The sequence below is a fragment of the Lutra lutra genome, chromosome 5, assembly GCF_902655055.1.
Source record: "Lutra lutra chromosome 5, mLutLut1.2, whole genome shotgun sequence".
NCBI lineage: Eukaryota > Metazoa > Chordata > Mammalia > Carnivora > Mustelidae > Lutra > Lutra lutra.
In genome coordinates this window covers 30,241,067-30,265,293 of record NC_062282.1, presented here as the reverse complement: position 1 = coordinate 30,265,293, position 24,227 = coordinate 30,241,067, and the positions used below count along the sequence as shown (strand labels likewise).

Sequence of the window (24,227 nt, the reverse complement as noted above, 5' to 3'; positions counted from 1 at the left end):
AGCAGTCCACAGAATTTTATTCTATTGACTCATTATTACTTTGGACAAACTGCCAACTTCTGTTTTAGTTTTCTAGTCACAAAAGGACAAGGATCTTTTAGAATGATTTTTAATGTCTTCTAATTATAAGTACAAAGCATTTCCATACTTTTCCACTTTAATAGTGATAAAAATCAAGCAAAGTAGTTATCATTAGCTCTATTTTAAAAAAGGAAATGGTGTATATTTATTACATGCCAGGTAATATACTAAACACTATCCAAGGAGTGTCTCATCGAATCCTGTAACAAACCTAGGATGGTGGTGCTATCATCATCGGAGGCTGGAAGAGAGAATTTAATAACTCCCAAGGGGACCTGACAGTAAAGACCAGAGCCAAGGTTTGAACCCACATGGGTCTGACTTCAAAGCCTATTTCCTACATCCTAACAACTATATTCTGCTGCTTAAAGATAATCAGATACATGTTCTTTCCTAGTATGGCAATGCTTTTAGCCTGAACTCAGCCTAATTAATTATAATCATGTAAATAACTTGTGAAATTACACAGAAATATTAAACTTTTTGATGTCTATCTACATATTATGCTCCTAGAGTTGGTCAAGACACATGTCCATTTCACTGTACATCTCCCGCCCTCAACGTTGTAAGAATCTGTACAAGACCATTAATAGTTGAATAAAGTTTCCAAATACCTAAACTACTTGGTAATGAGCGAAGAATCTGTTTCTTATTTATTTATAATACAGACTCATAGTTGTAGTTAAAAAAATGTAAGCACAATTTTAGTGGAGGGTAGCTACCAATTTTTTGAATGGTTCAATAATGCAAACTACAAAAGTTGTTCATAAAAATGTACTTTTTATTTCATTAAAAACAACAACAACAACAACCTGTCCAATATCACTCCCCCTTCATGCAAACAGCTCTCATGTGAGAGTCTTTAAATTTTACGCTTTTTCCATTCTGGCTCATTCTTTGCTTCCTCATCATCAGATTCAACTTGGGCAAACATGGTTTTGGGCTGAGTCCTAAAAGAAAGTTAATGAAAAGAGGAAAAATTTAGTCAGCAAGTGCTTATTAGATTAGACTTTGCTACTTTCATCAAGTGGAAGCACATCTGGGGAATCAACTACATCTCAATCATTAAATATCAATCATTAAACTTCTGGCAGAAAAGGATAACAAAAATTTACTTTTGTTCATCCAAAGAGCCAAAGAGTCTCTTAAAGATTTCCCTCTGTGGCAGACCATGTATGCTGTCCTTTTCTTAAATAAAATGAAAATATATCAAATTCAGTACAATCTCATATATTCATAACCACCCTCTACTTCAAACTCATGCTAACTGGACTTTTTGGGAGTCCACATTACAGTTACCAAGCAAGAACACACATGATCTTTATTTACAGCTCTCTGCATTGTTCCTAGACTTAAGTAGTCCAAATACATGTGATTATGGTACACATGAACAGGAGAATTTGAGATAATCGCTTTCTTATTTAATGAGTCTAAAATAATTGATAGCATATAGAGTAACTTGAACACTGCCAACAAAAATGAAACAACCAAACAAAGAGATGGGACATTCTCTCCAACACCCAGTTCAGTGCATGGAAATGTCAAGACTCAAGCATTTTAGGATACATCACTGGCTACTGCTGTTGTTAATACGGGAACACGGTACCTCAAGCAATCTTTGTGTTAGGATTCTTTGGGCTTTGTAAACACACCTGGTTCAGTGACTTTTTTTTATACACCATTCACACAGAAAATACTTTCAAGAATATGTGAAATAGTTATAATTGATGCTCCTTTCAGTTATGCTACTGCTGATTCCCTTTTAAAAACAGCTCTATAGGGGCGCCTGGGTGGCTCAGTGGGTTAAGCCTCTGCCTTCGGCTCAGGTCATGATCTCAGGGTCCTGGGATTGAGCCCCGCATCTGGCTCTCTGCTCGGAGGGGAGCCTGCTTCCCCTTCTCTCTCTGCCTGCCTCTCTGCCTGCATCTCTGCCTACTTGTGATCTCTGTCAAATAAATAAATAAAATCTTAAAAAACCCCAGCTCTATCACATTACAAAGAAATATTTTTAGAAAGCTTTTTTATTTCTTTTCTTTTTTTTTTTTTTTTTGGTTTCAGGAGTAGAATTTAGTAATTCATCACTTACATACAACACCCAGTGCTCTTCACAACAAGTGTGCTCCTTAATGCCCATCACCCATTTAGCCCATCCCACCATACCTCTCCATTAACTCTCAGTTTGTTCTCTATTGTTGAGAGTCTCTTATGGTTTATCCTCTCCTTTTTTTCCTTTCCCATAGGTTCATCTGTTTTGTTTCTTAAATGCCACATATGAGTGAAATCATATGGTATTTGTCTTTCTCTGACTAGCTTAGGTCACTAGGCATGATACTCTCTAGTTCCATCCATGTTATTGCAAATGGCAAGATTTCATTCTTTTTGATGGCTGAGTAATGTTCCATTGTTTATGTATGTATGTGTAAGTATATGTATGTGTGTTTCTGTATATGTATATGTGTATGTTCATATATATATACCACATCTTCTTTAGCCATTCATCAGTCGATGGACATTTGGGCTCTTTTCATAGTTTGGCTATTGTTGATAATACTGCTATGAGCATCAGGGTACATGTATGTGTCCCTTCAAATCTGTATTTTTGTATGCTTTGGGTAAATACCTAGTAGTGTAACTGCTAGACTTAGTAGTTCTGTTTTTAACTTTTTGAGGAACCGTCTCATTACTGTTTTCCAGAGTGGCTGCACACATTACGAGGAAATATTAAAGCACTGTATCTGAAGATGATATATTTTTGTTTACATCTTCATCTTGAATTCAATTCATTATATCAAGGTAATTCCAGAATGTTAAAATAATGACAATAGCCATTCCTTTTCTTTGACAAGTGAAAACAGGGTTAAAACCTATGTTACTTGTTGCTGTCTCTTTATTATTCTGGGAAGAAATATATACTATCCACATTCAGGCCGATGTTGCTCTGATGCAGAAGCCATCATTCTGCATCATTCTGGAATTCTGGAATTCCTCATGCCTGTCTCTCTAATGACCCACACACTTACTGGGAGTCCAAGGTGCCCCCATACACAATCCAGTCAGTTGAAATTCTTGTCACTTCAAGACACTGCTATGACATCTATAAACAGGTCACAGCTCTAATATTTCCAAAAACAGCTGCAGATTTTCATAGGTCATGAGTTGCTGAGTTACTAGAAAGCAGCCCCCCGACCTCCTAGGCTGGCTCTCTAACATGTGACAGTAGGGCAACTGGTGCTCATTACATATTTCATTTTCTGGCAAAGATGTGGACCACTGAGGTACAGATAAGACCTATATGGGAACAAATGTAGTTTAAAAAAACTCTTTGAAAAGAGAAAAAAAATAACATGGTCTTGTAACCATATCTGGCAATAAGACAACAGCTCATCAATGTTAGTTGGAATAAGGCTTAAGTACTAAGAATTGTAATGGTGTTTTTTGGATATTAAAAAAAAAATAAATGACAGATCACAGGAAGAACAAAACCTAAATCTTAAAAGGGCCATTTCATTTAAGTAATTGCTCTCATATTCTACCTACTTTCCAAAGTATTTTTTACAAGTTGGTGGCTAACTTGAAGAACATAGAATGAATGGAACTATTTCACAGGGGGGCAGAAAGGGAGTAATGATTGTAAAGAGGCATGGGGAATGTTTTGGGGGGATGGAAATAGTCCATAATCTTGACTAAAGTGATTACATAGGTATATACATTTGTCAAGACTTGAAATGGGTGCATTTTGTATTTTATTGTACATATTATACCTCAGTAAAATGGACTTATAAAGAAAATCAAAACCAATGAGTAGAAGGAAAGGGTAAACATAACAATACAACACTCAACTTCCTAGTAGCCCAGACAAAGACAAAGAAAAAGGAAATATATTAGTTTTCAAAGGAGATACCTCTTCCCCCAGCACTAAATTAAATTAAGCAAAATTCACTGATTAAACTTTTACATCAGGATCACTTAGACTGTTGTGCTGAATTACCAGACCACAACAGTTTCTTTTGTCCTCTCCAGGTATCTTAACTCAGGGGATATGAATTTGTTTGGAAGGTAGAATGGTCTCTTTGAGGAACTCCATGCAATTTAGTATTTTAAATTCCAGTTTTTGAACTAATAACAATGTTGCCAGAAAAAGAATCATATTATGTATATGCAACATCAAATCGTGACATTTAGCTTTCAAACAGCCAGGCTGCCCTTCCCCCAAGGAGAAGCTCGTGTCCAGATTTTCCCAGCAGTACTTGTTTACCACTTTGTCTTTCATTTTATTGGCCAGGTAGGGAACACCTACATGTAAGAAGTAGGCTCCTTTCAAAAAATGGTGCTGGCAAAATTGTACCAAAAGCAATAAATAAAACTGGACCCTCACCTTATACCATATGCAAAAATTAACTTAAAATGGATCAAAGACCTTAAACCTAGAGCAAAAACTATAAAATACTACAGAAAAGCTTTATGACATTGGATACAGTAATGATTTCTTTGAGAAGACACTAAAAGCATAAGCACACACACTAAAAAGCCCCAGGTAAACTGAACTATATAAAATTAAAACCTGTGCATCAGTAGATAGAATCAACAGACGGAAAAGGCAGCCTATGAAAGGAGAGAAATGTTTGCTAATTATATATTTATAAGGGATTACTACCTAGAATATATAAAGAACTCCTAAACTCAACAATAACAATAAAAACAACAATAACAACGAAACCCCAAACAACACAGTTAAAAACAGGGCAAAGAACTTCAACAGATATTTCTCCAAAGAAGAGAGCAAAAGACTTAACAGGCACATAAAAAGATGCCCAACATCGCTAAGCACTAGGGAAATGCAGATCAAAACCACAGTGAGGTAACACCTCACATCCAGCAGGATGGCTACTATCAAACAAACAAAACCTAGAAAATACCAAGTATCGACCAGGATGTGGAGAAACTGGAACCCTTGAACAGTGATGGTGGGAATGTAAAATGGTGCAGCCTCTATGAAAAACAACACAGTAGATCCTCAAAAAATTAAAAATAAAATTACCATGTGGTCGAGCAATTCCACTTCAGGAAATATGCCCCCATACTTTGAAAGTGGGGTCTTAAATATTTGTGCGCCCATGTTCGGTGCACCATTATCAGAATAGTCAGAAGGTAGGAGCAACCTAAGTGTCGTGGATAGAAGAATAGATAGAAAACAAAATGTGGTGATATGTACAATGAAATTTATTCAGCCTTAAAAGGGAAAGAAACTCTGGCAAATGCCACGAATATGAACCTTAAGGACATTATGCTAAGTGAAATAGGCAAGTCACAAAAAGACATATACTGTGTCATTCCATTTATATGCAGTACCGAGACAGTCATATCCATGAGACAGAAAGCAGAATGGTGGTTGCCAGGGACTGGATAGAGGGGGAAAGGAAGAGCCCTTGTTTAGTGACTACAGAATTTTAGTTTGGCAAGAAGAGAAGAGTTCTGTAGACTGGTGTACTTAACACTATGGAAATGTACACTTAAAAATGGTTAAGAGGGTAAATTTTAGGTTATGTATATTTACCAACATTAAAAAAATTTGTTTTGATTAAAAAAAGAAGAACCAGACTCCTGGGTTTGGGAATAAGGAATAATGAACCTGCTTCTAGAATAAACAGGAAGCACCCTAGAAAAGGCCTCAGCCTCCAATCTGTGGCCCAGCCTAGAGCAGTGCTTCTCAAACCATCTGTGGTGCACAGCCAGGCTTTGTTTTCTAATTTCCAAACCCTTGCAGATAAGTACCATATTTCTAGAAAAATAAAAAGACTGCAAAGTGCAAATCCAAATTTGAATTCGATTCCAAAAATGAATCAAATTGCTCTACAATTTCCTAAGTGCTTACTCTTAATTCCTACACTTCCCCTCACGAGTACTGCTTGGTAGAGCGCACTGAGCAGCACCTGTGGGAACACCTTCCCCCCTCCGCAGCTGGGGAAAGAAAGCAGTAAAGCAGGGCTCTGAAACCAGGCTGTGGAGTAAGAGTCTGTCTTCTTAACATCAACTCTGACACAGGATGAGTTTCCTTTAACTGGAGGGAAGTACTTCTCACCTTGGGAGAAGCCCGCCCTAGATAATGGCACTGAAGACTGAGTAAGGGACCGGGTTTGAGGCCGCACCCTCACAGGTCCACACCTGAAAGAGCAGTCTTTAATCCCTGGGAGTGAGGCATGAGCAGGTGGGGGGAGATGTGGCCCAGAGAGAGAAGTTTCCCTTGTTCCAATCCGTCCTGTTCCCAATACCAACATTCTCACAGCACCATTCACATAAGAGCTCTATGTTGTTTGCTGAACTAAGACTAGGTTCTTAAAAAAAAAAAGTATTTGACTTGTGTACACTGAACATCTCTATCTAGTCCAGAGAATGCCAGTGTTTTAGAGAAGCAAACTGAGACGATTACAGCTTTAAATCCTGAAGCTATTCTTTCTTTTCAGCAACTGTTATCTTTAAATTTATTTCCAGCAGTTATTCTTTTGAAAAAACTTGGAAACTCCTATATGACAAAGACGCCCCCCCACCCCCCAAATTCAGTTCAGATTATCTAGGGCATTTAAAATGGGTTTCTGCAGTCACTACTTTTTAAGACAATGAGAAACAGAGATGATTAGGAAGAGTTAGGAACAGAACCAAAAGATTTCTTCCCTGGGGGATAGCCTAATTGGCCCTTGACATAGAAAACTACTATAAAAATAAATCAACAATGCCAAGCAGAAGTAAAATGACACATGCAAAAAAAAAAAAAAATGCTAATGGATTTGAAAACACTTAAAAGTTGCTCCAGAAGCCCCTGCTCTTAAAACCAATAGGAAACCAACAAATAAACAACAACAAAAAATACTTCAAGTCTCTATTAACATCGTCCCTGGCCACAAAAGTGGATTCCTTTCTGAGCTGCTTAAAGAAACAGAATTTGTAGCTGATTTTTATATAGACTTTGTTGGGTGCTCCTATGAGTAAGAGAAAACCAAACCAAACCAAATGGGCACTGAACACATGGCAAGAACTCAGGAAATATACATAGAAATAAAAAATGAGCAAGAAATATATCCTTAATATATCCACAACCTTAAGAAAGCATTACCATTTCTGACCCATTCCTGTGTCTTCTATTTAATCAGTTCCTCCAGGATTCTATACCTTGTTTCTCGAGAGACACGAAGTTGCCAACTCAAACTTCTAGTCTCATGGAAGATTTGTGTCAGTTGCCCCAAAACAAAAGCCTATAAAAAGACTGATTTGAAGGAAAAGGTAGTAAGGGGAACATTCCATTCAGCCAAGGGTATAATCAAGGCAGCTGCTCAACAGGTCAGTAGGGACCTGGTAAACCTCATTGAGAACCAGCAGAGTAACCCACAATTGAAATCAGCTTTATCCAGACTATCTAATTTACTGGTTGATGGCCCACACTAACCCATTTTTCTAAATGTTAACTGAAAACTTAAACTTACAGAAAGCTGGTGTGAAACTTGTTTTCCAGTTTGATTAACTCACTTGGTGAACAGTAAACATTTCTCACTTGACTACATACATCAATTTGTTTACTAGAGTTACCAAGAAAAGAACAGATTACGTATCAACATAGTTATTGTTATGAACCATTCAATAAACTAATCAGAGAAGGGCTGAAAGTTTTTTTGTTTCATTTTGTTTTAGCTTCAGTAAACTCTGCATTTGCTAATAATTAATATTTCATGAAGCAAAGATAAAAGCTTAAGCAAATGTCTTTCTCAAATCTATCAATTCTGATGAGATGATACTATGTGCTGAATAATTTTCCCCTTGGGACATTTTTTAAATGGAATTCTCACACATATCTGTACAAAGCAAGTCTTTCCCAGCAACTATGTGTTAATGGAAAAATGTCAGAAGCCCAACAAAAACTAAGTCCCACCTTCAGTGTTTCCATCCAGGGGAATTTGGTGTAGAATAGTAATAAATACAAATTCCTCCTGCAATATTTTATGAGGACATTTCTGGGGTGCACTGCTGGTGCGAGATATTCAAACTGTCAGCAGAGCTTTCTTCTCTCTTCTGACTGAGCTCTAACCTAGGACTTTTACACTCCCTTTCCAGAAGAATCTCAGAATGTTTTCAGCTGCATTGGAAAGTACACAGGTCATGTTTTTTTTAATTAGGGATATTCTTCTGATATGATTCATTTAAAAAGCATAAAGGCAGTTCCAGGGTCACAGAATGAGTATGAGGAGAAATCACTTATAATATTCAGTCATCAGTATGTGAGTATAAACCACAAGCTTTTTTGGCGCAGGGCCCATTGTTTATTATGAAGGAAAACCTCAAAGCCAAAGTCAATTATAGCCATGTCTTGACAATCTGACACACTTGTTAACCCTGTTAGAATGAATACGGTCCGGATGAACTGTGACCCAGTCATCACAATTGCAGAATTATTAAGATTAAATAGGGGCTTGACCAAAGATTCCACTTGAAATGAGCCCTTCTTTCTGGTGAGGAGCTAATCAAAGATATTTTTTTAAAAATATTAGGGATGAATAAGAAGATGAGACGCAACATGCTGTTTCTATTTTCCTCAAAAAATGAACACATAATATTTTGGAAAAATAGATAAACATATCTCGGACTCATTAAAGAGGGCACACTAACTCATAATGCTAGTGTGTGAGTTCAAAGCCTGGATGAAGGTAGGGAAAGGGGACAAACATGAAACCTGTGGAAATGGGAAACAGAAAGAGAAAACAGAGGAAAAGGAAAACAAAAAAGAACCCTCTAAAATCACCATTATCTGTCTTATCACCAAATGGTTAAACAAGTTAAAGGATAAAATCTTTGAAGAGTGCACAGGCCTAAGGCCGTCCAGGTGTCATGGCTCCCTCTCTCAACTGTAGAGCTGGGCCTTACTTTACCACAGCCTGGCTCTCCTCACACACGGGGAAACAGCCCCAGGCCACATCAGCGAAGCACAGGGCGAGAGCAACACCCTGGAACTTCTGGTTCTTAGTCTAGTGCTTGGCTCTGCCATGCTGGCTCACAGGGTTGTCTTTTCAGCTTCACTAGTACTCAATTTTTTTTCTCATAACTGCCATGAGTTGCTTTGTGATGAGAAGCAGTACACTATAGTCATCAAGGGCAGAAGCTTGACCTGAAGCCAGACAGCCTGCACTCAGATCCCAATTCTGCCACCTGCTACCTATATGGCTCTGGTCAGTTTACAAGCCTCAATCTGCCTCAATCTCCTCATCTGTAAAATGGGGACAATAATACCGCTTCCTTCATAGCACTGTTGAGAAGATTAAATGAATAATATAAATACAGTTCTCAAACAGGGCTGGCACACTGTAAATATAATAAAAGTGTCGTTGTTTTTATTATTATACCCTTTGCTTCTGCTATCATGGATTCCTCATCTCATACAAAATGTTTTCAAAAAGTTGTATGTAGAATAATACATTTAGCAAAATAATTTATATATTAAATACATGACAGCACCTTGCTATTTAAAAAAAAAACAGGGAAATTACTTGGTTGTGCAAATAATCTGTTTCTTCAGCATAAATCTCTATAATTGGAATAATCTATTCTGCACGTTTTAAAGGGGTAAATCATTTGTGGTTTATTTGTGGTTTACTTTAGTACACAAAATAGTCACCTGGGAAACTTCTTAAGATGCAGATTTCCAGCCCCAAGCTCACAGAATCTAGCTGAGTGTAAGGAGCAGTCTAGAAACCTGCATCTTTAACCCCCTACTCCCACCCTTGACTCTGACACAAGGCAGTCCACAGAACTGCTCTGAGAAATGCTGGCCTCTACACAGGGATATGCTGGACAGGGACAATCAGTCACCTAAATATAACTTAGGGAAAAAGTTACACCTTCCTCTGTGGGTTTATGTCTCTTCTTGGCAAAAACAATATACAAACCTTTACTCGCTCAAAGAATGACCTCTTTAAATACTGCCTACTAACTCAACATGGTTTTAAATGGATCCTTTACAGATGGGATCGGTATTTTAACACACACACATACATCCAGGTATCCCGTATCTGACAAGACATGCACACTGAAAACTACATGGACAGAACCAGTGAGAATGGCAGCTTCTCTGGCAGGAAAAGTGACCATGGCTGACAGAGCTGTCAGGATGGCAGGCTGCTGGCCTGGGGCCAGGCTCCCACACACGTCCATCTCTGTGTGATGTGTAAGCTAATAGCATTCTGGATCTATATCCTGCCCGCCCTCCAGCCAGCTCCTCTTCCCTCCCCGCACAGCCACTTCTTTTAACCAGAAACTGTAATTGAATCTGCCCACGTGTGGCTGCACTAGGGGCCTCTGTGATCCTGCTGGGTTTTAAAACTTCCATGGCCGGGGCGCCTGGGTGGCTCAGTGGGTTAAACCCTCTGCCTTCGACTCGGGTCATGATCTCGGGGTCCTGGGATCGAGCCCCACGTCAGGCTCTCTGCTCAGCAGGGAGCCTGCTTCCCCCTCTCTCTCTGCCTGCCTCTCTGTCTACCTGTGATCTCTGTCTGTCAAATAAATAAATAAAATCTTAAAAAAAAAAAAAGAAAAAAAAAAAAAAAACTTCCATGGCCATCACACTGCTGGTGCCAGGAATGAAACTCGAGGCCTCCATCGGCACAGGTGAAGTGTTTAAAGACCGTTCATTATCATCACTGGAGAAAGAAGGTGGGTACGTGTCATGTGCAAGCACGGAGATTTATGGAATGCCTAATGGGGCTTTTCTGTGATAAAGTGAGATACAGTCAATCTTCATTTCATCACTGACAGAAGTCAATTGCAGTGAAGAAAAACAACCAGACACACATTCTCAATTACAGTGACCTTTACGGAAAGATCCTTTTAAATATTAGCTTCCCTTCAGAGACTCTGCCACTTGGCAGTAAATAGTATACTCCAGCAGGTGAACACAGGAGAAATAGCACCACAGTCCTGGCTAACGAGTCACATGCCACAGACAGGGCCATGAACTTAGTATGCAAGAAGTGGAAGGTGACCAAATGGCCTGGAAGGAGACGGGAGGAAAATGCCACCACGGAAGGGTATATATATTAAGAGAGAGTGCAGCCCTCTGAAGAGCTCACTGGATGAGGGATGGCTGGAGCTGAAGTCCAGTGCTGCTGCAGTCACTCTGGACCGCAAGCTTCAGCCTCCTCACATGTGGGGTAAAAGACAGGACAGTGCCTGTTCTCCCCACCTGGGAGAGCTAATATTTAAGCAAGCACATTATTCAACTGTAAATATAATTCTACTACCTATAATGCTGGAAAATATCATCCGTTAATGCTCACCAAAAAAAAAACAAAAAGAACTTCTGCTTCAAGTAATTCAAAGAAAGCTGAAAATCTGGATGCATGAATCCCAGGAAAATATTAATTACTAAGCAGACACAGAAGACTTGGAAAATCCAAACAGAGTATTTACCATGAGGGGATGGAAAAGAGAGAAACCAAGAAATTACTCTTTACCCTCTCCTCCACAAAAGCACCAGGTTGTGAGTTTCACAGGTGAATTCTATCAAATCTTTACAACGTAGATAGGTTTAATGGTATTCAAAACAGTTTGAGAGTATACACAGAAAAGCGTACAAGATTTTTCTGAAGCCAGTCTGACACACAACAAAGAATAAACCATAACTATGTGAGGGTCATACCAAAGATGAAAGGATAATTCAATATGAGGAAAGCCAATAATATACTTCATCATATTCATTGATCAAAGTAGAAAAGTCATAGGGTCACTTTCGTGAAATACAATAAATGAATGCAATAGCATTCAGCATCTATTTCAGAGGAACATGCCTCTGGTCTTTGTATGGTGTTTTCTTTGCATGGAGTGCTCTTCCCTTGGATATCCACATGGCTCACTCCTTCACTCAAGTAAAGAATCACAGAGCAGAGGTTTTTACCCCGATCACCATATCTAAAAAATAGTAACCTTTTCTTCCCCTGGTCACTCTACATCCTCTTATCCCTATTTTAGTTTTATTCTTTGCACTAGCTATCATCTAAAATTTAGGGACTTCTTTACTGTCTGTGTCTGGCAACCTGAATATAAGCTCCATAAAAACTACTGCATCCCCATAATCTAGAACAGTACCTGACCCATAGTGTTCAATAAATCATTATTGAATAAATAGAAGAGAAAGATATGGATTCATCTGTAACATCTTATATGTACGAGTTTTCAAAAATTATACTTTATGGAGAAATATCATTAAATTGAACAATGTGATATTGCCAATATTTGACTTTTTTTCACCTAGAAAAGGGAAATTACTTGATTTAACCTAATGGAGTCACTCCTTTAAAGTTCAAATTAAGAAAAAGATGTGTGGTATCATGACATTATTTAATACCGTGCTAGCAGTATTAGTCAATACAATTAGATAACTAGTACAAAAACTGGGCGACATCTATTTATGATAAAAACTCTCAACAAAGTGGGGTTAGAGGGAAAATACCTCAGCATTATAATACCCATATGTGAAAAACCCACAGCTAACATCACATTTAGTGCTGAAAACCGAAAGCTTTCTCTCTAATATCAGGAATAAGACAAGGATGTCCACTCTTGCCACTTTTATTCAACACAGTACTAAAAGTCCTAGCCACAATAATAAGACAAGAAAAAGAAATGAGGCATCTATACTGATAAAGAAGTTAAACCATTACCGTTGGCAGATGACATGGTCCCATACATAAAAAAAGCCTTAAGACTCCAACAAAAACTACTAGAAGTAATAAATGTATTCAGTAAAGCTGCAGAATTCAAAAGTTAATACCCAGAAATCAGTAGTGTTTCTATACACTAATAATAAAGTAGCAGAAAGAGAAATTAAGAAAACAACATGACTGTACCAAAAAGAATAAAATACCTAGAAATAAAATTTACCAAAGAGGTGAAAGACTGTACTCCAAAAACTATAAAACACTGATGAAAGAAACTGAAGACACAAACAAATGGAAAGATATTCCATGCTAATGGATTGGAAGAACAAACATTATTAAAATGTCCATATTAGGGGCACCTGGGTGGCTCAGTGGGTTAAAGCCTCTGCCTTCGGCTCAGGTCATGGTCCCAGTGTCCTGGGATCGAGCCCCACATCGGACTCTGTGCTCTGTAGGGAGCCTGCTTCCCCCTCTCTCTCTATCTGTCTGCCTCTCTGCCTACTTGTGATCTCTGTCTGTCAAATAAATAAATAAAATCTTCAAAAAAAATGTCCATATTACCCAAAGCAATTCAATGCAACCCCTATCAAAATACCAACAACATTTTTCACAAATCTAGAACAAATAATCTTAAAATTTGTATGGAACCACAAAAGACCCCGAATTTCCAAAGCAATCTCAAGAAAAAAGAACAAAACTGAGGGTATCACAATACCAGATTTTAAGACATACTACAAAGCTATAGTAATCAAAACAATATGTTACTGAAACAAAAACAGACACATAGTTTAATAGAACAGAATAGAGAGCACAGAAATAAACCCACACTCTAATGCTTTATCAATCTATGACAAAGGAGTCAAGACTATACAATGGGGAAAACCCAGTGTCTCCAACAAATGGTGCTGAGAAAGCTGGACAGTTACATCCAATAAAGGGAAACTGGACCCCTTTACACCATACACACAAAAAACCCTCAAATGGATTAAAGACCTAAATGTGAGACCTGAAAAGCCAAAGATCTAAAAGAGAATACAGGCAGTAATTTCTCTGACATCGACCTGTACGAACATTTTCCTAAATGTGTCTCCTGAGGCAAGGGAAACAAAAGCAAAAATAAATGAGTAGGACTACATCAAAATAAAAAGCTTCTGCACAGCAAAGTAAACCATTAATAAAATGACAACCTACTGAATAGAAGATATTAATATTCAGAATACATAAAGAACTTATATAAGTCAACACCAACTGCTTCCCCCTAGCAATCTGATTAAAGAACAGGCAGAGGACCCGAACAGACACTTTTCCAAAGAAGACATACAGATGGCCAACAGACTGATCATCAGGGAAATGCAGCTCAAAACCACAATGAGATATCACCTCACGCTTGCCAGAATGACTACACTCAAACACACAAGAAACAATAAGTGCTGGCATGGACTATATTGGTGGGAATGTTAACTGGTACAGCCACTGTGAAAAACAGTATGGAGGTTCCTCAAAAAATTAAAAATAGAAATGCCACACGATCCAGTAATTCCACTATTGGGTAATTTACCCAAAGAAACAAAAACAATAATTTGAAAAGATAAATGCATCCCTATGTTTACTGCAGCATTAATTACAATAGTCAAAATATGAAGCAATCTAAATATCTATCATTAGACAAATGAAAAAGAAAGATGTGACACACACATATATACACAGTGAAATATTACATAGCCATAAAAAAGGATAAGTTCATGGCATTTGAGACAACATGGATGGACGTGGATGGTATGCTAAGTGAACTAAGTTAGTCAGAGAAAGACAAACACTGTAGGACTGCATTCACCAGTGGACTCTAAAAAAACCCAACAAACAAACAAACAAACAAAACCTTACAATGAATAAAGAAATAAAAAACAGAATTTGACCTATAAGTATAGAGAACAAACTGATGGTTGCTACAGGGGAGGGGGTTGGGGTTTAGGGGAGACAGAGGTCCCAGTTATAGAATGAATATGTTACAGGAATAAAAGGCACAGCATGAGGAATATAGTCAATGATATTGTAACAGTGACATAACAGGACTGAGGGCCACTACACTTATGATGAACACAGCATAATGTACAAACTTGTAAAATCACTAAGCTGCACACCTGAAAGTAATGTAACATTGTGTGTCCTCTAAACTCAAATAAAAAAAAAGTTTTTAATTAAAATAAAAGTAAATTAAAATAATTAGAAAGAATGAGGTAAATGTATCATTATTTGCATAGGATATAATTTTCTGCCTGGAAACTACAAGTAAATTGAGTGGAAAATTATTGAAAACAAGAGGAAAACAGGGTAAATATAGCTGTATATAAAGCAACTACCTACATATGCATTAATAATACACATTTATGTGGCCACACAGCACTTTCATATACACAGGAGTTATAAACTCAGCAGAAGAAAAGGTTCTATTTACAATGGCACAAAAAGTTAAAATAACTGGAAACAAAATTAAAAGAAAATGTTAAAGATCTATATAAAGAAAACTTTAAAATACTACTGAGAGACAGAGATGTGACTGAATAGAAAGACATACCCTGCTCTTGGTTTATTTATTTATTTTTTTAAACAATTTTTTTAAAAGATTTTATTTATTTATTTGACAGAGAGAGAGATCACAAGTAGGCAGAGAGGCAGGCAGAGAGAGAGGGGGAAGCAGGCTCCCCGCTGAGCAGAGAGCCTGATGCGGGGCTTGATCCCAGGACCCTGAGATCATGGCCTGAACCGAAGGCAGAGGCTTAACCCACTGAGCCACCCAGGTGCCCCCTTGCTCTTGGTTTTAAAAAACCAATATTGTAAAACTCAGTCTAAGTTAATATATACATTGACTCAATTCCAATACAAATAGCACCAAGAATTGGGGGGGGTGGGCTGTTTACTAGATAGTTAAAGTCATGGAACCTGCAGAATGGAAAAGTTTTACTAAGAAGAACGAGAACAGGCAGCCCAACAACAATGAAAACAGTCTGATACTGCTACTTGAACAGACCAAATAAGAGAACACAACAGAGAGCCCAGAAGTGGGCTCAAATTCAAATGGAAGTGCATGTGTGTAACCATGTGGTTTCAATTCAATGAGGAAAACTAGATTATCCAATTAAAAAATGTTACAGCAACTGGCTAACCAACTGGCTAACCAACAGGAAACAATCAAATTAGAGCTCTACTGTGGTAGGCTGAAATATCCACCCCAAATCCCTGGACGCTGTGAATACGACCTTATTTGGAAAAAAAGGATTTGCAGATATGACTAAGGATTTTAAGATGAGGAGATAATCCTGGATTACCTTAGGTGGGCCCCAAATGATGTCATGGGTATCCTTATAAGAGAGAAGAGGAAACTCACACAAAGCAAAAGTCAAAGAGAGAACTGAGAAGAGCCTGGGGTCACGGTGGCTCTGAGCCAAGCTTGCAGGCAAAATCTGGAAGCTAGCAGAGGCCTGGAACAGATCTCCCCCAGAGCCTCTGTATGGAGTGTGGCCCCTGTGAGACATTTATTTCAGACTTCTGGCCCCCAGAACTGTGAGAGAATTCATTTCTGCCTTTCAGGCCACCATGCTTGTGGTAATTTGTTCCAGTGGCCACAGGAAATGAAGATACCTTTCTCACTCCCTTCACTAAAATAATTTCAGGTGAATAAAAGATTTAATGCTAAAAAAATTAAAAAGAAGGTATTAATGGAAAGATGGGAGAATCTGAAGAACTATCTTGAATGCAGAGGCCTTCCTAACTAAAACAAAACCCAAGAAAGAAAAAATTCCTAAATCTGACTACATTAAAATACATTTGATAGCAAACTGCTATCGAATAGCAGTTTGACTTGACTCCGTACTGTCAGGGGCAGTTGTTCACAATGTGTACTAATAACCAGACGGTACAGATGGAACATCTCTGAACAATTAAATACCAACACAACAAATAGGTTTGTGTGTGTTTACATGCAAAGTAAATTACTGAGGTATTTCCATAAATACTGAAATAATACTGATTATTGGGTGATATTAACAATATATAATTTAAATGAAGGTGTCAAAGACCTTACTTACCACTGAAGAAAATAAGACACTGAGAAGATAACTTTTAGAACCTACTGGATAGTAAGTCCTTGCTAGAATCCAGGCCAGGAAGCTGGCCTTAGAACTTCCAGGTTATTGTTCTAATTTTTAACAACTAAGTATTTTGATGAAGGATCTAACTTTACTATCATATGTCATTTACATGTCTGAGATTTTTAAGGAATAGATGCACAGTGAAAAAAATCCAGCAGTGCTCATGGGCAGACTATGGAACTTCGAGGGCCCCTTTCACTTCACGCTGCTCTCCCTACCCCGCCCCCCTCCCCACTCCTTTGTTCTCCTACTTAAAAGATACCCACCACCTACATTTATTGTATTTCTTCCCAGGGGGAGTTCATGTATAAATGATCAGATATGCGAGTAGGTACATTCACTGTGTAAAAACACAGGTATACAGAGAGCATGTTTTGCAAGCAGGTTCCTATTTTTGCTTATTGGTTTTTTACTTAAGGAGATTGGGACACATCCATCCATATATACCTAGCTCATTCTTTATATTTCCTTGTTACCTTTAATTAAATGGATGTATTGTACTTTTCTAAAACAATATCTCACTGAAGGACACTTACATTATTTCCCATCTTTTGCTTTCATAAACAATACCGAACTTAGTATCTTTGGACATACGTATTTACCCACATGTGCAAAACTTCTGGAAATAGAATTGCCAAGTCAAAGGCTATTTGCATTTTAAATTTGTATAGATAGTGCCAAATTTTTCTCCAAATGATGCTTACTATGTTTAGCAAATCTTAAAACATGGCTCTGTTTCCTCTTCTTTCCTCAGCTAATTTTTTTGCCTGTTTCTAAACAAATTTCTTTAAGTATAAAAAACCCCTAATAGTAATAGAAAATAATGACTCCATTAAAAACAGAAGTGTCAACAGAGGCATAATCTATAAGCTTATCTGACTGCCAATGATGTGTTGACATACATTAGCTTACACACACACAAATTCTATACAAAAGAGGGCTAAATGCACACTAGTTAGCTGGCCAGCCTTAATATGACCCTCTTAGCTGTTGTAATATTATCCAACTAATTGCTCAGAGATGTTCCATCTGTACCGTATGGTTATTAGTACACACTGTGAACAACCGCCCCTGACAGTACGGAGTCAAGTCTGTTCCTCTACACGGACAGCGGAGGAGGCAGCGCTCCCCACCAGCGGCCCACAAATCTCTTCAGCATTTTTGTGTGGGGTACTTTCACTCACAACAGCAGCAGCTCTCTCTCTCTCTGTCAGAGGGCTGTCAGCACGTTGCTGAAGCCCTGGAAAGCTGAAAGTACCTGGGAATGTCATCCCCCGGGCCCCATCTCCAGCCATTAGCAAGGATCAACAGATACTGGAGTGTGAGGACTCCAGTCACCACGCCTCTGACCTGGGTCTCCAGGGTTACCCTGCAGACTGAGCTAAAGGGGAGCTGGTCCCTGAAACCTTGCTTGATACACCCTTACTTGGCCTCATTATACTTCTCTACTCCCCTATTGGTTTTCTCTATGGGTGCGTCCTAATAAGCATCCTAATAATAAAGAATCTTAAAAGCACCTTTATATGAATCTTTGTCTCAGGACCTACTTCTAAGGAACCCAAGCTAAAACGTGTGTTTTTCTTTTACGCAAATAGCTCATAGTGATTAGCAGACAGAGCACTGATACTGGTATAACATGTCTGTTGAGTTGGTTCATAAGTGATTTTTTTCCCAGCATATTAATGTTCTGAAAAGTGATCAGTTTCCAGCTTTCTCAAAATTTAAGAGAAAATTTTAATAATATATAAAGACATCAAATAAAAACCTAAACACACCTCCAATGATATAAAAATACATATGCACAAATTATTTACTGTATCACTGTTAGAAATTGCAAAATACTGGGACAACCCAAATGTCTACTCATAGGAGAGTGGTTGAATCAACTATACTTCCCTGCGATGGTGTACTATGCAGTAGTGAAAAAGAACAAGAAAGAGCTCTATGAACTGATATAGAATGATTTCTAGGGCATAATCCTAAGTGAAAAAAGCAAAGCCCAAAAGGGTATTTATATTATGCTATCCTTCATGTTAGAAAGGAGAGGGTAGAAGAAAATACAAATCTGTTCACTTGTGCAAAAGACCTACGGGAGAGGTAGACCAGAAACTAAAGAGATAGGCTACCCGCGGGAGTGAGTGGGGAAGGGACCAAGAGAAGTGCGGCATGGAAATGTGAGAACAGAGGGGAAGAACGAGTCTTTTTTAAGGCCCTGACTCCTAACACTAGAGTAATATTTTGCACACCCTACACAAACCTCCAAAATAAATAGAACATAGGGGAAACCCCAAAAAGGAATGCACACTAACAAATGACCCTAGCTGCATTTCAAATGAATTCTAGAACTACCCTGACAGGAGTGGAGAAGAAAATATCTCACCCAAGTAACTATGAAAACCAGTCTCTTGACCAAATACTATAAGGCCAAAAGGACAAAAAACAAAACAAAACAACCAAGAAAAAAATCCAAAAAACCCCAAAACAAATAAAAAAAAAACTACATGAATGTGGTTAAAGAAATCCTAGTTGGGGAAATGTTTCTCACAGGTGTATGGGTAGGCAATTTTGAAACTACTTTATATGGAAACTAGCAGTGAATAAATAAGTGAATATATTGTCAGTAATGAGAGCTGGGTTTTTCATTATTGGAGAAAGAAGTTAAAAATACAGGAATGAGAAAGGTACAATGAAACCAGGGGTATAGGACTGAAATCAGAGGCATCAGTATAAACTCATAGTTTTAAAAATATGAATACAGATTTGTGTATGTGTGTGTATATATATATGTACATATGTGTATGTGTGTTGAAGCACAGGTTAGTATACATATATATTTTTTCAAGTTTTGTCAGCTAAGAAGACCTAAAGGAGGAACTAAAAGCAATGACACTTGGGTAGCAATAGGGACATCAAGCACCAATGTCTTGGTTTCTAAACATGTTCTCAAACAAAAGAAGCCTAGACTCCTTGAAGAAGTAGTTGATTCCAGGACTGGAGAAAGAAAACCAAAGATGACTCTGGCACATCGTATGGTACTGGAAAGCAAGGAAGTGCTCAAAATAAAACGAAACAAAAAATTCTACAATATGACCCTTCTCTACTGTAAATGTGCCTGGTTTGGAGGCTTTAAGAACCACTACATGTTCACCCATGTTGAGCCACCTGAGGGAATCCGCGGAGGCAGGCTCTACTCTGCCAACGCATGTGCTCCTTACGGACACAGTTCTGTAGCTGAAAAGCAGTCCGTGATGACAGACCTACAAGCTGCTCCTCTCCATGGGCTTTTAACCCTCTTCAACTGAGATAACACATGCGGGGAGTGCTTTTCCTCCTTCTCGTCAGAGGTAGGATGGACTTCCCATAATTTGTTTACACTAGGTCATAACTGATGGAATTGACCTACTTTAAAAATGCACCATTCTAGAGTCCTAAGATACAAACAAATAGCTAGGTTCAGGACTATGAGTACTTGGCTTATTTTTCATGCTCAAGAATAAAACAAGAGGGGTGCCTGGGTGGCTCAGTGGGTTAAAGCCTCTGCCTTCAGCTCAGGTCATGATCCCAGCGTCCTGGGATCAAGCCCTGCATCAGGCTCTCTGCTCAGAGAGCCTGCTCCCCACCCACCGCCTGCCTCCCTGCCTACTTGTGATCTCTGTATGTCAAATGAATAAATTTAAAAATCTTTAAAAAAAGAATAAAACAAGAAATGGAGAGTTAGAACCTCAAAGTAGCGTCGTTATATTCTTTCCAATTCATTCAACATAATATATTTTTTTTCTATTTTCAAAGTCTGTTTCCTTACTTAGAATATGCTGGAGAAACCCAATACGGGTTGTCTTCAGCTGCTTTAGCATGCCGCAGAATGGCTTCCCGGGGATTGCTGTCATCAGTTTTGTCCAAAGCAATGTTCTTCACAATGTATGACGACAGAGTGCCCCCATGGGTTCCAACCCGGCCACCACGACCTGTTCCCAAGGAAAAAACACAGATCAGACCTGGAATGAGCATGACAATATAGACGCATACTACCTTGTATGCCCTGTACTTATCTGAAAAGGTTGAGAATTCCTCAGTGCTGGTTTCCAAGGTGGCAGGTGACATGAGAAACAGAGTGAGGCCAGAGCTTCAGGTTTACCCAATTTTTATCATTCCCTACACGATCAAGGTTTGGAGCACTCTGGGGCTTCTTCAGATCCCGGCCTGAAGCACAGAAATCTCAGGGGGACTTCGGTATCATCTCTTCGGGTTTCATTTATGATCATCACAACCGAAGTAGGAAATCAACAAACTTTAACTTCCCCAGAACATTTTTTTAACTTTTTTTAAAAGATTTTTATTTATTTATTTGACAGAGAGAAATCAGAAGTAGGCAGAGAGGCAGGCAGAGAGAGAGGAGGAAGCAGGCTCCCCACTGAGCAGAGGGCTCGATGTGGGGCTCAACCCCAGAACCCTGAGACCATGACCTGAGCTGAAGGTAGAGGCTTAACCCACTGAGCCACCCAGGCGCCCCTCCCATAACATTTTTAAGTAGAGATTTTTTTAAAGTATGTCTTAGCTGTTTCATCTACATAGTGATACCAATGCAAGGAAGAATTACAAATACTTGGCCATGTGTAGGCCTTGAAAAGATTCCTTAGGCGTGAACATTTGAAATTCAATTCATAAAAATAACCAATACTGGGGCAGCTGGGTGGCTCAGTCAGTTAAGTGGCTGACTCTTGATTTTGGCTCAGGTCAGGATCTCAGGATTCTGGCGTGGAGCACTGAGGTGGGCTCCCCGCTCAGCAGGGAGTCTGCTGCAGGATTCTCTCCCTCTGCCCCTCCCCACCACTTGCATGCACACACACACACTCTCTCTTTTTCTCTCTCTAATAAATAAATAAATCTTTAAAAAAATTAACCCGTATTCATTAGATGCCTATTATAGCTTTAAACAAATATATCTTAGGGCTTGCCATCTCCCAAGTATCTTGTAGGAGAGAAAAACAAACAAATTGAATTCCCTGATTCACGTTATTTTATGGTACTAGAACTGCTCTCATAGACAGAAGCTCTGTCAGGGCAGGGATCTGCACCCTGCTGGATCTCCAACAGCTAGTCTGGTGCCTGGTAGTCAAAAAAATGTATGGCTTTTATTTTGAAGACCTTATTAATTTATCTGTCAGAGAGAGAGAGAGAGAGAGAGAGAGAGAACACAAGCAGCGGGAGCAGGAAGCAGAAGGAGAGGAAGAAGCAGACTCCCCACTGAGCGAAGAGCATGACATGGGGCTCCATCCCAGGACCTTGGAATCATGACCTAAGCTGAAGGCACATGCTTAACCCAGTGAGCCACCCAGGTACCCATAAAATCTATGACATTTTAGGAAGATTTGAAAAACAAAACAAAACAGAACAAAACTACACATGAAGAGCCAAATTGTGCTATATGATTAATTCTATAAATCAAGATAAGAGGAGACTAAAAAAGGCAGGAAATAATTAGTTGTGAAAGAATTTGCATGGCCAGTAACTGTTACAGTACTTACAGAACTATTATAGTACTGAGGTGGTTGGGGAGCTCTTTAGGAAGAGATGGATCCAATCTGAGAAAGCTCTGAAGGCAGCGGTCATTTTCAGAATGAGCAGAATGGTTTCAGAACAAAAGTACAGAAAGAGGACAATTCAATGGGCATTTGCGGGCAGGAGTGACCTGACAGTCGTATCAGAAGATCGGAGGAGGAGGGAAGAGAGGTGGGATGCTCAAAAGTGCGTTAGAGTCAGAATGCAGAGAATAACTCTCTGGAAATGCAAATGGACAGTGGGGAGCTTATAAGATTTGGGGGCAGTAGCAGTGTGAAAGCCAGAGGAGCTGAGAATAAAAGCTATGTAGAAAGTGGATGGAGGCAAGGTGGGAAGGAAAGAGAGTTACTTCAGATACGGTGCCTATTTAGAAAGGCTTTTCAAAAGTTGTTTGGAAACAGTTGTGAATGCCAACTGTTTTTAAGCTGATCATGTTTAAAATTTGACGTTTTCGTTATCCTGGTGAGGACAAAGAATAAATCAAACATTTCAAAGTTACTTACAAAGCATCATTTCTAAGTTTGGGGCAAGGCAAATTGAAAATGTTCACAGATACTTTTTGTTGTCTTATACTTAATAATAAAAAACCTGAAAATGTGTCTGCCAAAAAAAAAAAAAAAAAGAAAGGCTTTTCAATAATCCAGGTAAGAATATTATTTAGGAACTTTGATTTAGAATGGTGGCAGAGAAAATGAAAAAAAAAAAAAAAGTTAAGATAGATATGTGAAATGTTTTCAAGGCTCAAGGTGGAAAGGGCAGACCAAAAACAGATGGAGGCCCAGAACTGAGGTTCAGGATGAATGAACAAGTCAAAAGCTATAGGCTTAGGAGCCTAGGAAAACAGAAACCACACAAGTGATAACAAATAAAATGAGATTCCAGTAAGTGTATGTGTTGTATAACAGCAATGCTGCCTTGCTTGCTTCTGGTACGTTCTTTCTTTCTTTCTTTCTTTTTTTTGGGGGGGGGAGCGGGGTTGGGAGGGGGTACCTACTTTCTTCAAACTTCTAAAGACTTCTATCCATCCTCTAGGGGAATGGGCAGCTCCATTTTATCAACATAAAACTAAATGATGGCCACTTCTCCCTTATGTGAAACCTAATCCAGCCCAGATTCTGGTCAAAGTACTCAAATGTTGTGTACAAAGCCAACACTGACAGCAATAGTTTCAACACTGGGTTCTGGGATCACCTAAGATCACCACCAAGATCACCTAAAAGGGCTCAAGTCAGAGACCGAGCAGAAAGGGGCCCAGCCTTCTCTCTGTTAGCACTGCAGCTCCATTTTTATCAGTTTTATGCACCAGGATTCTGCACCCTTTAAGCAAAAAGTTCTGATGCTAAAAAGAAAATGTTTGAAAACCACCATGTAGTAAAATCTCCCTAGAGACAAAGCAGCAATCAGGAGCAAAGCATCTTCCCACTTCTCTCTCAGCGAACCCTGCGCCCCGCCCCCGCCCCCCACCCCTCTGTAGGTCACCAGCTGGATCAATCACGGTCACCTGGGCCTGCCACAGGAGGTTCGGGTTTATGCGACTTCAGGGGATCCAGTCTGTCCTTCTCCAGCTGTTTCCTTGTACTCCGTTGGCGGGGTTCACGGAACATAGGCAAGGCATGAGCTACGAGAAGTCACATTTGAAAAATTTTATTATAATAATAACCCTTCCATCCAAAAACATAACTGAAGCATGACTAACTTGAAGATGAAATGGAAGTCATAATGACAGCCTTCCTCTAATAATAAAAGA

The 24,227-nt window shown here is 38.9% G+C and overlaps 1 protein-coding gene across 2 annotated transcripts in view; it reads right to left on the bottom strand.

The window, feature by feature from the left end:
• Positions 1-844: 844 nt before the first annotated feature.
• Positions 845-24,227, bottom strand: part of WDR70 (WD repeat domain 70) — a 308,541-nt gene continuing 285,158 nt past the window's right edge. For both annotated transcript variants that reach the window (XM_047730059.1, XM_047730060.1), the window contains 3 exons: positions 23,982-24,098; positions 20,724-20,886; positions 845-1,031 (listed from right to left, as the gene is read on the bottom strand). In XM_047730059.1, coding sequence (XP_047586015.1) covers positions 944-1,031; positions 20,724-20,886; positions 23,982-24,098 — 368 coding nt within the window. In that variant the 3' untranslated portion in view covers positions 845-943. The remainder of the gene's footprint in view (positions 1,032-20,723; positions 20,887-23,981; positions 24,099-24,227) is intronic.